Raw genomic sequence first — 13,966 nt, 5'->3', positions numbered from 1 at the left:
GAAAGACCGGTTGGCAGCCAACATTCTTGCGCGCAACCCTGCTTCCATGCTATTGTCGTTGCTGACACTATATCCCAGATAGGTGAATTGTGAGACGACTTCAAACGTGCGTTCACCTATCTGTACGTCACGCCTACGTAGAATTGGATAATTTATTGATAGGTCCGCTGATGTTGCCACCATCAGTTTGGTCTTTGCCTCGTTTATCTGCAATCCGAGGCTCTCTGCCGAGGCGATCCCTTGGTAGGCTTCTGTTACATAGAAGAGCCGCAGACAAATGATTTCTATATCAGCCTATGCCAGGATCTGGGTTGACTTATAGAAGATGGTTCCCGCAGTCTCCTCCCTCAAGTCACGGATGGCCCTTTCTAGCGCCAAGTTAAATAGGAGACAGGCAAGCCCGTCCCCCTGGCCCAGACCTTTGGTGGTAGCAAAAGGTCCTGAGAGTTTTCCATCCACCCACACCAGAACCAAAATAGCTCATAGCGTCATACAATTATACACTGGCTATGCTATCATATGCGGCTTTGAAATCAATGAAGAGATGGTATGTGTTGTGTCTGTATTCAGCCATCTTCTCCAAGATCTGCCGCATGGTGAAGATCCAATCAGTAGTTGATTTTCCGTTTCGGAATCCTCTTTGAAAGTTTCCGACTATCTCTTTTTTTTGTTTAAAATTAAACAAAACTAATTTCATTCAAATTCAGTCGATAAGTTTTGTATAATATCTGCTTGTTTTTTAAATAATAAATTTAAATTATTTTATGTCTCGTGTATCTTCTGCTTTAACCTTGCTTCATTTAGATTCACAAATCATGTTTATTGCTCATTCGATATCCTCCCGATCCTTCCTCTATTCTCACTAACAAATCTAACGTTCAAATAATACGATATTCACGTTCTTGTAGTATACGTGCTGCGTTTAAGCTATTCATAGAAGTGGCATCGATTGTTCGTTAATTAAAATACAATTCTAAGAGGGCGAGCAAAGATTTGTCATTACCAACCGGAAAGCCTCCTGCTCTCCTTCAAACCGTTTATGCTGCAAAATCACCTTCAAGAAAAAGAAGACATTAAACATAAGGACATCCCAATCCGCACACGGCCTCTTGCCCTGATGCGGCCCTCCGCGAATCTTGTTCCATTTTTGCACTCGCTCGGTCGATTTGACCCAATCAGCAGAACCGATAGAAGAACGATTCGTTAAAACATTGGTACATTGCAGGCGAGCGACTGGAGGTGCCGGAACAGTCCTTTCTACAAAGAAAGCATCTGTTTTTTTTTCTATCTCTTCTTCCTCTTCGCTTACTCCGGTGTCTGGGTGTGAGTGTGGCAGATAAATTTTTCTATCTCTGCGTCGAAATCGTAGCTTACGGTTTTTGCGGTTCGAGAAGACGGCCATGGTTTCGACCCGATAAAGCGGATCACAATGCGGATGGCAGAATGGCAACGGGAAGAATGCTTCCGGTACTAACGACGTTATCGTTTTCTACCTGATCTGCCGACACACACTACCGGCGCGCGTAGAGAAAAAGGGCCTAGCCGGCGGGGTGGCTTGCGTTTGGCAGATCAGAAGAGTTGCCCGAGAGACAAAAACCGAAATCACTGACTCCTCCGACAGTGGTCGGGTGCAAAAACAGCTCTGCTCTGTCCCGGAATCCCGGATAATGGCTTGAATATGTATTTTGTGGCAAATGCGAACCAGCTTCCGTTCACACCGATAAAACAGGCAGGATGGCAGGAACGACTTGTTCTCTCGATCGGCTCCAGGCGAAGGCCACCATACGTACGTGTGGGTGGTCCGTGCTTTTTTCGACATTGTCAGCACCAGGTCTCCCTCTTTCTCTTTTTCCCTCATGATTGTGTTGGGAGGCAAAAAAAATCTGATCCATTTCACGTGACTTTTATCCACACGCTCTGGTGTGTCTCGGTGCGGTCGGCAAGGCGTGGTGACTCTGTTGAATATGCAACCAGCCGCCGGTATGACGTACGGTAAAGCACCGTGGAATGAGTTGCAGATTCAGAGCGGGTGGGGGATTGTTCAGGTAAGACTAGCGGAGGTCAGAATTTTTCCTCGCTGCTAATCCGTACGGCGATGAAGCCACAGCAAAGACTGGGATAGTCTCCCTACTTCTCGTATTTTTCCCCCATTCGAAAGGTGAATTGGACAGAGATTAGCATAGACATGCTGGGGGCACTGTTGGCTGCTGCGGTTGATCGTGTGTAATAGAATCGGTACCGCACCGTGCATGCATAGTCATGTTCTTAGACGTGGTACGTGGATACGTGGCAGCGCAAACCGCACACCGAACACCGTGACTATAAATCAACGCATCAATTCGTAGAACGGGGTGGGTAGGATTTGGAATCAATCAGCACGGCGCACCGGCACCGGGTGTGTGCGGATGACAATTTCAATCGCACGATGCAAATGTTGGATGGATGTGGGGGGAACACACATTAACAAAATGATGTTAATGGCGTTGGAAGGCGTGCCGCTGATGATGGTGATGATCAGGCCAATAGCTGGGGTGCATAATAGTTTGCAGGTTGTTTCGGGGCACAAATACACCCGTCAGGTATGAGCGATTGATGGAGATTTATGGATCAGTAGTGGTGGAGAATAAATATTTTGTGTGTGCAGGTAGTTCATGCTACTACACAGTGGTATTTCAAGTATCTGGTTGTACCTGCTAGTTTGTATTTCGGTTGTCTACTTGCTGGAATGTTCGTTTCAGTTTTTTTATTTGAATCTTTTTTTAAGTGGCTTAAAAATACAGTTAAAAAACTGATGTACTCGTTTTGTTAAGATCAATTGGGGATTTATTGGTGTTTGAACAATAAGGCTCCTAAATAATCCAAGTATGTCCTAAATCCTTTGGAGAAGATCAGTGGTGTGCTCTCGGGAGCGCACTCACGACTCCGATTTAACTTTGGCTGTTGTTAGACAGATTCCGACTTCGGTAAAATCGGAAACACCAGTTCCGCCTTGAATTGGAGTTGCCCGCAGTCTGAGTCATCTGGTGACGGAGTCTTGTGGCTTACGCGTCGCCCGAAGTCGTAAGGAGTAGACCGGAGATGTCTGGAGTCGGCGACGTCTAGAGTCGGAGTCGTCCGGAGTTGTCCGGAGTCATCCGGAGTCGTCATCCAGGGTTATCCGGAGTCATCCAGAGTCGTCTGGAGTCGTCTGGAGTCGTCGGGAGTCGTCTGAAGTCGTCCAGAGTCGTCCGAAGTCGTCCGGAGTCGTCCGGAGTCGTCCGGAGTCGTCCGGAGTCGTCCGGAGTCGTCCGGAGTCGTCTGGAGTCGTGCAACGTGGTTGTGGTCAGATATCTAACTTCTTGGTGTTTTTGTTTTGCGCTTGCATTTCTTAAATGGGCCATTCTTTCTTTTGAATCGACCAAAGTCAACAGGAGTCGGAGATGAAATGCTTAACCAAAAAAACATTACACTGCCCCTCGACGGCTGGCTCTGGACGGCCCCAACTCCGGTAGACTCCGACTTCGGCCGACTTCGGACGACTCCAGATGACACCGATTTTGAGCGATTTCGGACTGCGCCAGACGATTCCAAAGGTATCCGGACCTAGCTTCAAGAGTATGTTCCAAAATTTTAAGAGCCGGGACGGAGTTGACTCCGGATTTTTGCCAACATAAGCCATAACTGAAGTAGATGGCATCGTGACGATTGTAGTTAGTTATAGTATTTTAAACATACATGTAGTAATGAATGTCTCTACCTTATTAGTATACCAGTTTTTTGTGGAAATTATTTAATTGAACTGTTGAAAGCAATCTTTTTCGTTGTATTATATGATGCCCAGATGAACGGATATGGGAGCGACAACTTGTGGTAATTCTTTTCAACTTGAGCATTCACTGTATATTGATACTTTCGCCTCCTTTCAGTAACCTGAGATAGCTTCATAAAAATGTTGGAAAATATTAAATTTTACTGTAAAAGCGCAACAAATACCCGTAAGAACGGATGTCGTGGTCGATTGAATTGCGACTACTGTTGCTGTCTTCAGTTCGAATAGCATAGCAGTAGAAATAATCATGATTTCGCTCATCTAGTTGGTGTGTTTGTCAAGTTGCTGACAAGTTTCGTGTTGCTTATTGGTGGACTGAATTCTTCAAAGCTGTGAATACGAGAAATGTTTGTGCGATGTCTTATTATCGAGTTAATATTTGCATAGAATTATCAGAAATATAAATACGTAATGTGTACGTGGATTGACAATCAAAAGCTAAAAACATCGCTGAAATATGTTTTCCTTTATAGTCATTAAAAGGCTTATTCACTTCAATCTAGATAGGCTAATGGAAATATAATGCAAAATAGCGTATAGCGTAAACTATGAATATGCAATTGCAGTTGATCGTTAAGCTCCTTTGCTAGAATCCTCTCAGGAATTGTAAAACAATATTTACGGATCAATCATGTACTCCATTATCTCCACATCACCTCATAAATTGCAACCGCGTCCATGCATTACGCTTCATGCCCTAATCATTGTGCAAACAGCGGCCCCATCGACGAGAGCGTTGCACCGACACGGCTGCACTTTTGAACCACTTTGCTCGGGCTTGCGTGACTAGACACCTCGCTGCACCTGGAACCGAACGATGGATGGGCGGAGTGCGGCGTCGGTCCTATCTCTCAATTCCCGGACCAAGTATCTATCGCCAACCCGTCCCTTCACGTCCCCGAAGCCAGTATCCCGACAGCAAGACCACGGAAGAACACGTCCAGCGAATGGTTCACAAAAGTCACCGCGTCATCGGTTCGGCTTCCCCGTCGGTCCACCACCTAGGCGCGCTCAACTCACTAACCACACACAAACACACAGACGAGCTTCAGCGCCGGAAGTTGAACTTTTCAGCGACCACGGCGGGCCTCGCCCGAAGAAGACGGCCGTCCATCGGCTAGCGGCGGGCCCTTGCCAGATAAACATTTTAAGTAGAAACAAGTGGTGGCAGCAATTTTCACGCCCGCTCGGATGTCACGCCCGCTCACAACACGGGTCGCCGGTCGTGGACGGCCTGCGTTGCGGGAGCTGGTGCGGTGTTTGGCTGTTGATTGCCAACTGCCCCCCGATAGCATCTCGAAGTTGAAGTGTCACCGAGGTTGCCCTCTGCGGGATGGAACTCGGGATGTCGTCCGCGTCCGGCCAGCGAAGGTTTTGCTGATGATGGTGCTTTTCGTACGTTCGTTCGGTCGTTCATTTGCTGCTCAATTTGTACCGTGATCGTCGTAAATCGTGGCCCGCTGCCGCCGAGCTGGCTTTTTTTCTCTTCCTTTAAAGAAAATCTTCACCAGGCGATGTTTCGGTCTGGTGTGTGTGTGTTTTTGAGTTTCTCGCTGCCACTGACGCTCTGTTTCCGAACGGTGCCCGTTGGGCAAAGCATGAGTAGCATAAATATTTTCAATAAACTTAAAAGCATCGGAGAGTAAAAAGGCGATCCTGGCCGGGCTCTGGCTGACTGGGCGGCTGACAGGCTGGCTGTGTCCATTTTCCATTCCATGCTCCTTTCACTTTAACTCGAACGACCGGTGAAAGTGTGACGTCTGTGCTCATCCAGTCGGAAGCGTCAGCATGTCGCTCGTGTTTCCCATAAACTCGCCCCGGTCTGAGTTTCTGTCGGTTCCGGAAATGACGATTCACTTCAGTGACGCCCGGGATGGATGTGCCTTTCGTGTGCGAGAAGGTGCCTTTTTTTTGCGTGGGGCAAAGTTTGGGCCAGAGTTAATGCCGGTTCGGTCGGTTAGCTCGGGCTAATGATGGTACCGCTCTTGGATCACCGTCGTTTCCAGGAAGGGTTTGTGACTGGTTCTTTGCTTCGGTCATCAAAAATCCGAACTCAGCATTCAGCCACGGTGTGACTGGTGTGCTTTCCGGACCGTGAGCCGTGTCTGGTCCATTTTCATGGCCGATTTCTTCATCCTTGTCGCTTCCTGGGACGCTCTTTTTAAGCCTTCCCCGATGCCTGTGATGTGACGTTTCGGTTGTATTCTACCTGGGGTGGAGAAAAAAAGTTGCACAAATACGTCCCCGGTCAGTGGGTCCGGCAGGAGAAAAAGATACCTCGTAGCCGGTTGCCGTGATCTCAGGTGTCCAATAAATTTCAGTTTGCTCCTACTTTCCCTCTCTCTCTCTTGCTGCCTTCGAAAAAGGGTTTGATGTGTCCGTGTGTCCGTGTCCGTCACGTCTCGTGTGGATAATTTCGACACCGTTGAGCGAAAAATCCTCCCCGTGATGGAGGTTTCGCAGAGCGTGGTCATGCAAACGAACACACCGGAGCGCGCCGGTGTTTTCCGTTCCATTTGATAGGCAGCTTTGGTCGGGCACTGTCCGGCTTTCGGGGCACCGTTACCCGTATGTCCAGCGCCATATTTGGGCAGCAGTGCTGTTGTAGCGTGGCTTTCGACCCCGCATCCCCGGTGGGGGGTGGTGGTGCGCATGAATAAATCATGGCCTAAACAAAAAGTACAATTTTTCATCAGCAATCCTTCGCCGGACAGTTAGGGGCGGACGCTCCGCGAATGAATGATGCGTCTTTCCGACCTGTTTTCGGTTGAGGTTCGCAATATTTCCGGCGACTGTGGAATACCTTCCGCGTACCAGCGGGACCACCACCTACCTGGGTTGAGTTCGGTCGTTTCGGGTCGGGCGCTACGTGAAATTAAAATCCCACAAATCTAAAACTTGCAAGTGGTGCAGAATTAATGGGAGCTATTTGGAGGGACCAAACGGTATTTTTCCGGGAGGAATAAAGGTATTTCATATTTCGAGCTTTTTAGTTACTTTTTAATGTATTTCGCATGCATTGTTTCCCTAATGGAGTGGAATAAATTGACACACGAATTGAACTGTCTTGTTTACTTGTGAATATTTAATTTTACATTTGTTTCGAGAATGATACAATTACCCATAATGAAATAGCCTTTTTTAATGTACCAAAGGATGAAACGTATTTCAAATCTCATTTTTATCTCTTTTTAAGTCATCAATAGACCTCGAGACCTAATTCCTTTCAAGCCGCGTTTCCTAAGAATCCGTTGAAACAATCTAATTCTTCCATACTATTCCCGACACGACCGCCCATCACGCCTGTCACGCTCCTATAGCGGTCCCGCTTTGTTGATGAATCGATACTAGTGAGGCTTTTCGGTTGACAAAGTTTGGCCAAGCTCGTCGACTCCATCCGAAAGCTGTTTAATTTAGCTCTCAAAACCGGATTAGTCTCGGAATTTACGGCACGAGCACCGGGCGGCCGGGTGTCAAAAGCGTGCTTTTTCGGGATTTATCTGGTGCGCTTAATGAGAACGATGAGGTAACTGCGTGCGCTCGTCCCCTCCATCCGCCGTTCTGCTACTCCTGTCTGGGAGGCGTGAGGGTGTTGGTCAGAAACACTTTTCCGAAACACGTAAAGGATGAACGAGCACACCGCGTTCCAAAGTGCCACTCAGCCGCCAAACCAGCCAGCTATCGGGATAGGCCGGCCAAACCGGGTGTGTCGTTGGCTGGGCTGGGATTTATCGTGTGGCGTAATTAAAAGAAAATTGGATTTTAAATTAATCTTCCGCAAAACAATTTATTGTTTGTGTAGAGGCCGTGGCGAAACGCTCATTTTGTGTAAGCTTTCTTTCCCGCCTTGGAGCGAGCGGGTTTAATCGTTTTGTCTGTAATCTATTTGCTCGAGGGTGGGACACTCTCTGGAAAAGGAGGGTTTTAAAAGAAAAGATAGTAAAGGTGTAAGGCGCTGTCTGTACTTGAAATCTGGCGAATTAAATAGGCTTTAACATATTAATTATCTTAAAATATAACTTTAGTTAGAAATATTTTTATTATATATTTTATAAGAACATTAATCTTATCAGATTTTTAATGGTTTGTTTCCACCTTTGAATTTTTTCCAGGGAGGCGAAATCGTGCAGGAGACAATAACGTCCAGTGTTGGCGATGAAACATGCACACTAGAGTTCCAGCGGAGTGATGGAACGCTTATAACAGAGCTGATTGACTTCAAAAGTGTAAGTGCATATCTATTCTATACTCTTTACCATGAATGCATTGCAATAACTTTCATCTCCACGCACGTTGATGGAATATCTTAGGCACTAAGGAGAAATCAACTTCAGAGTAAATTATCTCTGTCTGTAGTATGTTCAGTAAGACTTTGATAGGAAAGTATCAAGTATGTCCTGTTTGCTGCAAGGTTTGCCCAAGGATACTAATATGTCCACTGAGAAAGATGTCATCAGACTACGTCGTGGCATTCCTAGAATACATTGTTTGTCTCAATAACAGACCACGCCCCAAGCGGTAATAGCTCAGTAACATGCATTTACTTCGAGATTCTGTGATGTTTTCAGTTGTATGAAATATTGTAGTACAAGCGAAATAGACGATCTAGAGACAGAAGTATCGATTTCAAAACACACTGTGGTGTATTTCGATTTAAAAGTTATATAAATGATCTAACTCAGTTTGTCCACAACAGGATTTAAAGGATTTCAGTGAACTGTTCACGCTGCTACTATCTGGCGACTCAAAATGGTTTAGCGACCGCATACGGGCAAATTGTGAGGATTTCTATTTTTATATCGAGCCTTCCTACCGTGCGAGACCTTGATTTTGTTTTTGCTCCCCTTTCCCCAACACTACGGTGCGATGCAATATGTCGACGAAAGCGATGTGATAAGAACGCCAGCCAGCATTTGCAATGCGCACTACTGCAGCTGTGCTGCTGCTGCATCATGGAAAGGGCCGTTTGATGGGGCGCGTTTCAACCGTTTCGTCCGTAGCCGCAGGCAAACCGACAGAAATGAGTTCCTTCCGCGCGTTGCGGTGTTTTTCTTTTCCTGACTTTAGCTCATTTCACTGTGTTTTTTTCACTCCTGTGTGTGTGTATGTTTGTTGACAACGGATCCACATCCACGGATAGATCAATATCCGCAACCATGTCAAACACGCTGCGTCACACTGTCGCACCAGAGCTCTGCCGTAACGGCCTGGAACTTCTTCCCCGTTCCCCGTGGGTTCTAGCTTTTCCGCGCATAGAATGGTGAGGGAGAGTGGATTATAAAAAAAAAAAAACAGAATCAGACGTACCGTGTTGTTTAACGGGTTTCGTGATTTCTTCCGGCCACTCCTGGGCTGGCGGGCTGCTGCTGCTGCTGCTACGGAGTTAAATAACCTAAACCCTAGCGCCCACCTTCTCGGTGTTGAACAAACATCAACCCACCATGACGATGACGACAACGATGACGACGACGACGACGGCAATGGTGATGATGATGAAGAGTTGCCAGGCGACACGGTAGCCGAAGGTCCGCGTCGTCCTAGTTTCCGGTTGCTCGATGCTCTGGTGCGCCTGTCGTCTGGCGGTAGATTGACATTTTAATGGCAGAAGTCTGTTCGTGTGGAAGTTTTTGGCGCTGTGTCGTTGCTGCTGCTGCTACTGCTTCGTTTTTCTGCTTTCCGCTCACTAGCAATGTTTTAAAACAGAAATCTGAGCTGGCTGGCGTGCGGCGTGGCATCCCTTACGCGGTTGGCTTTGGGATTTGGTGCCATCGGATTTTTGTGTCAAACTAATTGTGTCTAGTGTGTCGCTCTGGACGGCAGGGCGAAATCGTAACTCAATTCTTTTGGATGGATTGCACCGGAACTGGATTGATATAAAGCCAATTTTTTGGGTAACTGAAAAATCCGTCATACGTGCTTCTGTGTTGGCAATGGGATTGGATTGTCATTATTAATGAGCAAAGCGCTCTGTGCATTTCGTGCTCCAAGCATGTATGTAGAGCTATGTTGTGTTTTTGAAGAATGTTGAGATAAAGTTGACAGATGGAAAGCTATGAGTATTTCAATTTAGGGAATGAAAAACATTGTTGATTGTTTTGTGATGTTAAATGAGTTAAAAATAGGATTTTTATCATTAAGCAAAAACAATCTACTGTCTTTTTGAATTTCTTACATTTTTTTTAAATAAAAAAACGATTCACTCTGCAAAAAGAAAAAGAACTCTAATCGTAAAGCAGCATATCCGCACAACAATGAAACGTTCAAACAACAAACGTTGCACAAATTCTTCATTTCAAATAGTAAGAAAACAAAGAATACGATTGCATCAAACACATCAAAGGATTTTTCCTTTTAGAACACCGAGTTTACCGAATGCAGACGCAGCATAGATCAATACAAATCAGAATGGAATAAAAAAAAACCCTCAGCTAGTCAAACAACAAAACATCAAAGTACTGCACCGGCTATTGCAGGCAAGGCAGGCTAGCGATAGCAAAAGGCATGGCGGTGCAACAATTCGTCCGGAAAAGAAACAAATGCCACCAAGTGCACAGGTGAGCAGCATTTCCGGCAAGATTTAAGAGTGCAAACGGCAGTGCAATAAGAGAATAGTTCCGACCCTGGTACCCCGGTACCGCTTCAGTCCAGACAAAACATCGATGAAAATATGTCGTATAACGGTGGAGGAGCATACAAAAGTACTCCAAACTGCCTGTTTTTATATGCTTTGTTTTTTTTCTTATTCTGTGAAATACCGGAAACGATCAATCTTGCTGTTTGATGTAGTTGTGTTCTGCCGTATTGGGATTTGTTTTTCTTTTTTTTCTCCTGCTAGTTGCTGCACAAAGTTCATGGTTGCAAACTTTTCTTCCACTTACCCATCTCAGCCAATAAAGGAGTTAACCAGGGTTGTTTCTTTTCACTTCTCCGAGCTGTTCTGCCGAGCGAGTGAATGCTAAGACTGCACTGGGCTTGGCTCATTTGCTACAAAGGCTGACCTGTTTTTTTTTCTTCAAAGTACTGGAGTTTCTATTTCTTTCGCCTATTTCTGCTTACAATGACGCCCCTTTGCGCTCGCCGTTTGCACCGGTAAATAATGGTAGCAGACGATAGTGCTGAACGCGTTCTGCTACCGAACAATCACTTGCAGGCGTGCTAGGCGTTATTCGTTCGGAACTTGGTACAATATCTTGCAGAAAGGTACACAGTATGCAGCAGCTTTTTCTCTAGTGCTCTCTGAGCTCTACTTCTTTATTCTTATTGAAAAAGGCAACACACACATACAAACACACAACCTAGAGAGGACGCGTGATCTATTTGCTAATGTAGCGACCCGGAAGCTAAACTCCTGCAAACGATATCCGGTCGAGATTGGTTGCCGGAGGTTACGGCTGACAGCTTACCTTCCTTTTCGCGGGATCGCATCGTTCGCATTTGCCTGGCTTTGCACTGACACGCTGGCAGAAAACCCATCGATCCGGTAGTGCAAATGCCTTGTGTGTGTGTGTGGGTGTCTGTTGGATCACTAGTTTGTGAGCCTAAGCTCTTCACTATTTGTGGATAATCATTTGATATTATCGGCCAGCCGTCCGCGTGTGCCACCTGTTGCAACGGCGCACGATATTGATCCGACGGGCAGACGATTCCGGGTGTGTGTGTGTGTGTGTGTGTGTGTGTGTGTGTGTGTGTGTGTGTGTGTGTGTGTGTGTGTGTGGGATGGGGGAGAATTTCCGCGAAATGTCCACGATAACCAACCGTTGTTCCGGGTTGTGGAGGCTTCCGAACCCGTTCACCTTCATTTGCCCTATGACTCGGAGGGTCGGAGGGATCACGTTGTTTCAAGGATTTCGCAGCGTGTGTGAGCGTGAGCTGAATCAGAAAGCTTCTGCATCGCAATGGGTCTATTTTTCCGCTTTTTTGGCGAGCTCTGTGTGAAGCTAGAACGATGCAGAGTTGCGCGTGGTAAAGGGAAAGTGTGCGTGTGTGCGCGTCAGCCCAGTACCAGCTTTCGCGCTGGAAGTTGTTTTCGTGCATCGCTTAATGAAGCCGTTCCGGTGGCCACACGTTTGGTTAGCTCGACGTTTTTTTTTTTTGGTGCCCGGCTCTCGGAACTCGTCTGCAACCACCCGGTGGACGACGATCGCTGATGGCAACGGGCCGCTCGTACCTAATGAAGAAAAGTAAAATGATTGACTTCGTGCTCTGGTTCCCTTCCGGTGAGGTCGGCTTTCCAGCGGTGGTTTTAATTTATGGTGTGCCTTCTCGTCTCGGACGGACGTTTTCATTATTAATTGTTTCCTACGGAGCGGCTGCCCGAGCGGCAGACGGGGACGGGGCATTGTACGGTAATGTGGAACGGTGCTGGGCGAGGCTGTGATTTCGTGGTTGTGAGTGCAAGGGTTTTTTGTTCGTACAACAAAGGTAACTTAAATTAAAAGTACGCAATGCTGCCAGTATTTCACCTCTGATTTGGATTTGGATTACAACCTTTGTCTTTACGTCCGGACTTTTTGTGTTAGTTTGGAATGTATCTTAGGGAGGATATATAAATGGAATAACGTTGGACTGAGATCAATTTTAAATTAGTATAATGATTACCTAATAATTTATTAAGGGGTCAGTTCCATTTCCTGCTGGGTTCTTCCGTACATCCGGGTTGTACATTTAATAATTTAATAAAAATGTTGAAAAAATTACACTACTGTTAAGAGTATCTACTTTCAAATGAGTGAGTCATCAGCAAGCACGATATGAATTGAACTCCTACATAAACAGAACACATCGTTAGAGGCAACGAGACAAAAGTTTTCAGAATTGAAGCGCATTGTGTTGACTACCTCAATTCACGCGGGCAAAAATTCAATTTTTGTAGAGCGTAGTTTTTTTACTTGGAGCTACTTTTTCATAAGTTTCACTGCAATTTTTTCAGTTATATAATATTCATCATGCAGAACGAGGTCTTAATAGTGTACGAATTTCAACGAAAATTGTTGCTCGTCAAATCAGAACCACGCGATTTATATTATTTTGACTAAAAACTCCAAGTGGTCCAAAAATGTAACTTCACTCCCAAAAACTGAGTTTTCAAACTGGAGGGATTCTTAAACAAAGAAGGATTGAAAGGCAAATATATTTGTGAGCAGGGAGTGGACGACACATAGTTTGTGTAGTGCTCAATTCAACTCTAATGGTACTCTAAACACATTTAAGCTAGGTACTATTTGTGGGCTCTTACAGAACATTGTTACATTGTTATTCACATAAATGATCATAAACTCTAATAAACTAGCCGGTCCCGTAGTACAGTCGTCAACTCGTACGACTTAACAACATGCCCGTCATGGGTTCAATTCCCAAATGGACAGTGCCGCCATACGTAAGACTGACTATCCTGCTGTGGGGGGAAATCTATTAGTCACTGAAAGCAAAGCCCACAAGTGGTACAGGCAGGCCTTGACCGACAACGGTTGTTGAGCCAAAGAAGAAGAAGATCATAAACTCAATGAAAATGTCTGACTTCATAATTGCAACGCTCTTCGTAAGGTTCCTATAGTGCTTAGTTGTAATTTTGACTGCATCCTACCTAATTTCATGACTAGACGTGGTGCAACAGTACAGTCCTAACATCCAGCCTATTTTACTATCCACCTATCCCTGTTTCATCCAAAACAGTTGGAATCCAAATTGGAATCGTTCAGATGAATAATTTGTTTCTTCTTCTTCTTCTTCTTCTTCTTCTTCTTCTTCTTCTTCTTCTTCTTCTTCTTCTTCTTCTTCTTCTTCTTCTTCTTCTTAATCTTCTTCTTCTTCTTCTTCTTCTTCTTCTTCTTCTTCTTCTTCTTCTTCTTAATCTTCTTCTTCTTCTTCTTCTTTTTGTTCTTTTTCTTCTTTTTGGCGTAACATCATACGCGGACATTCCAGCTTGAACAAGCTTTCGAGACTTTATTCAATAGTCACGCAGCCGGATAGTCAGTACTTGCTACGAGGAGACTATCCATTCTAGACTAGATTTAGTATGAAGAATTAGTATCAGCATTTCATTTTGTTTATGTTAGTAATCCTGTTTTTGACTTCTTACGACTGATTGATCCGTAATGTCCAATTTAGTATTTATTAAATCAATGAAGTAACTAAAACTCATTGCGTTAAATGTACACG

The 13,966-nt window shown here is 45.3% G+C and overlaps 1 protein-coding gene across 1 annotated transcript in view; it reads left to right on the top strand.

Annotated features, from left to right (window-relative positions):
• The window catches only part of LOC1279914 (out at first protein), a 76,160-nt gene that overhangs the window by 34,764 nt on the left and 27,430 nt on the right, over positions 1 to 13,966 (top strand). The window contains exon 2 of the mRNA XM_061655789.1: positions 7,921 to 8,034. Within this exon, the coding sequence (XP_061511773.1) occupies positions 7,921 to 8,034 (114 nt within the window). The remainder of the gene's footprint in view (positions 1 to 7,920; positions 8,035 to 13,966) is intronic.

Source organism: Anopheles gambiae, chromosome 3 (genome assembly GCF_943734735.2).
Source record: "Anopheles gambiae chromosome 3, idAnoGambNW_F1_1, whole genome shotgun sequence".
Classification (NCBI taxonomy): Eukaryota; Metazoa; Arthropoda; class Insecta; order Diptera; family Culicidae; genus Anopheles; species Anopheles gambiae.
The sequence above is the reverse complement of the archived record's forward strand: the minus strand, read 5'-3'. Positions and strand labels throughout refer to the sequence as shown.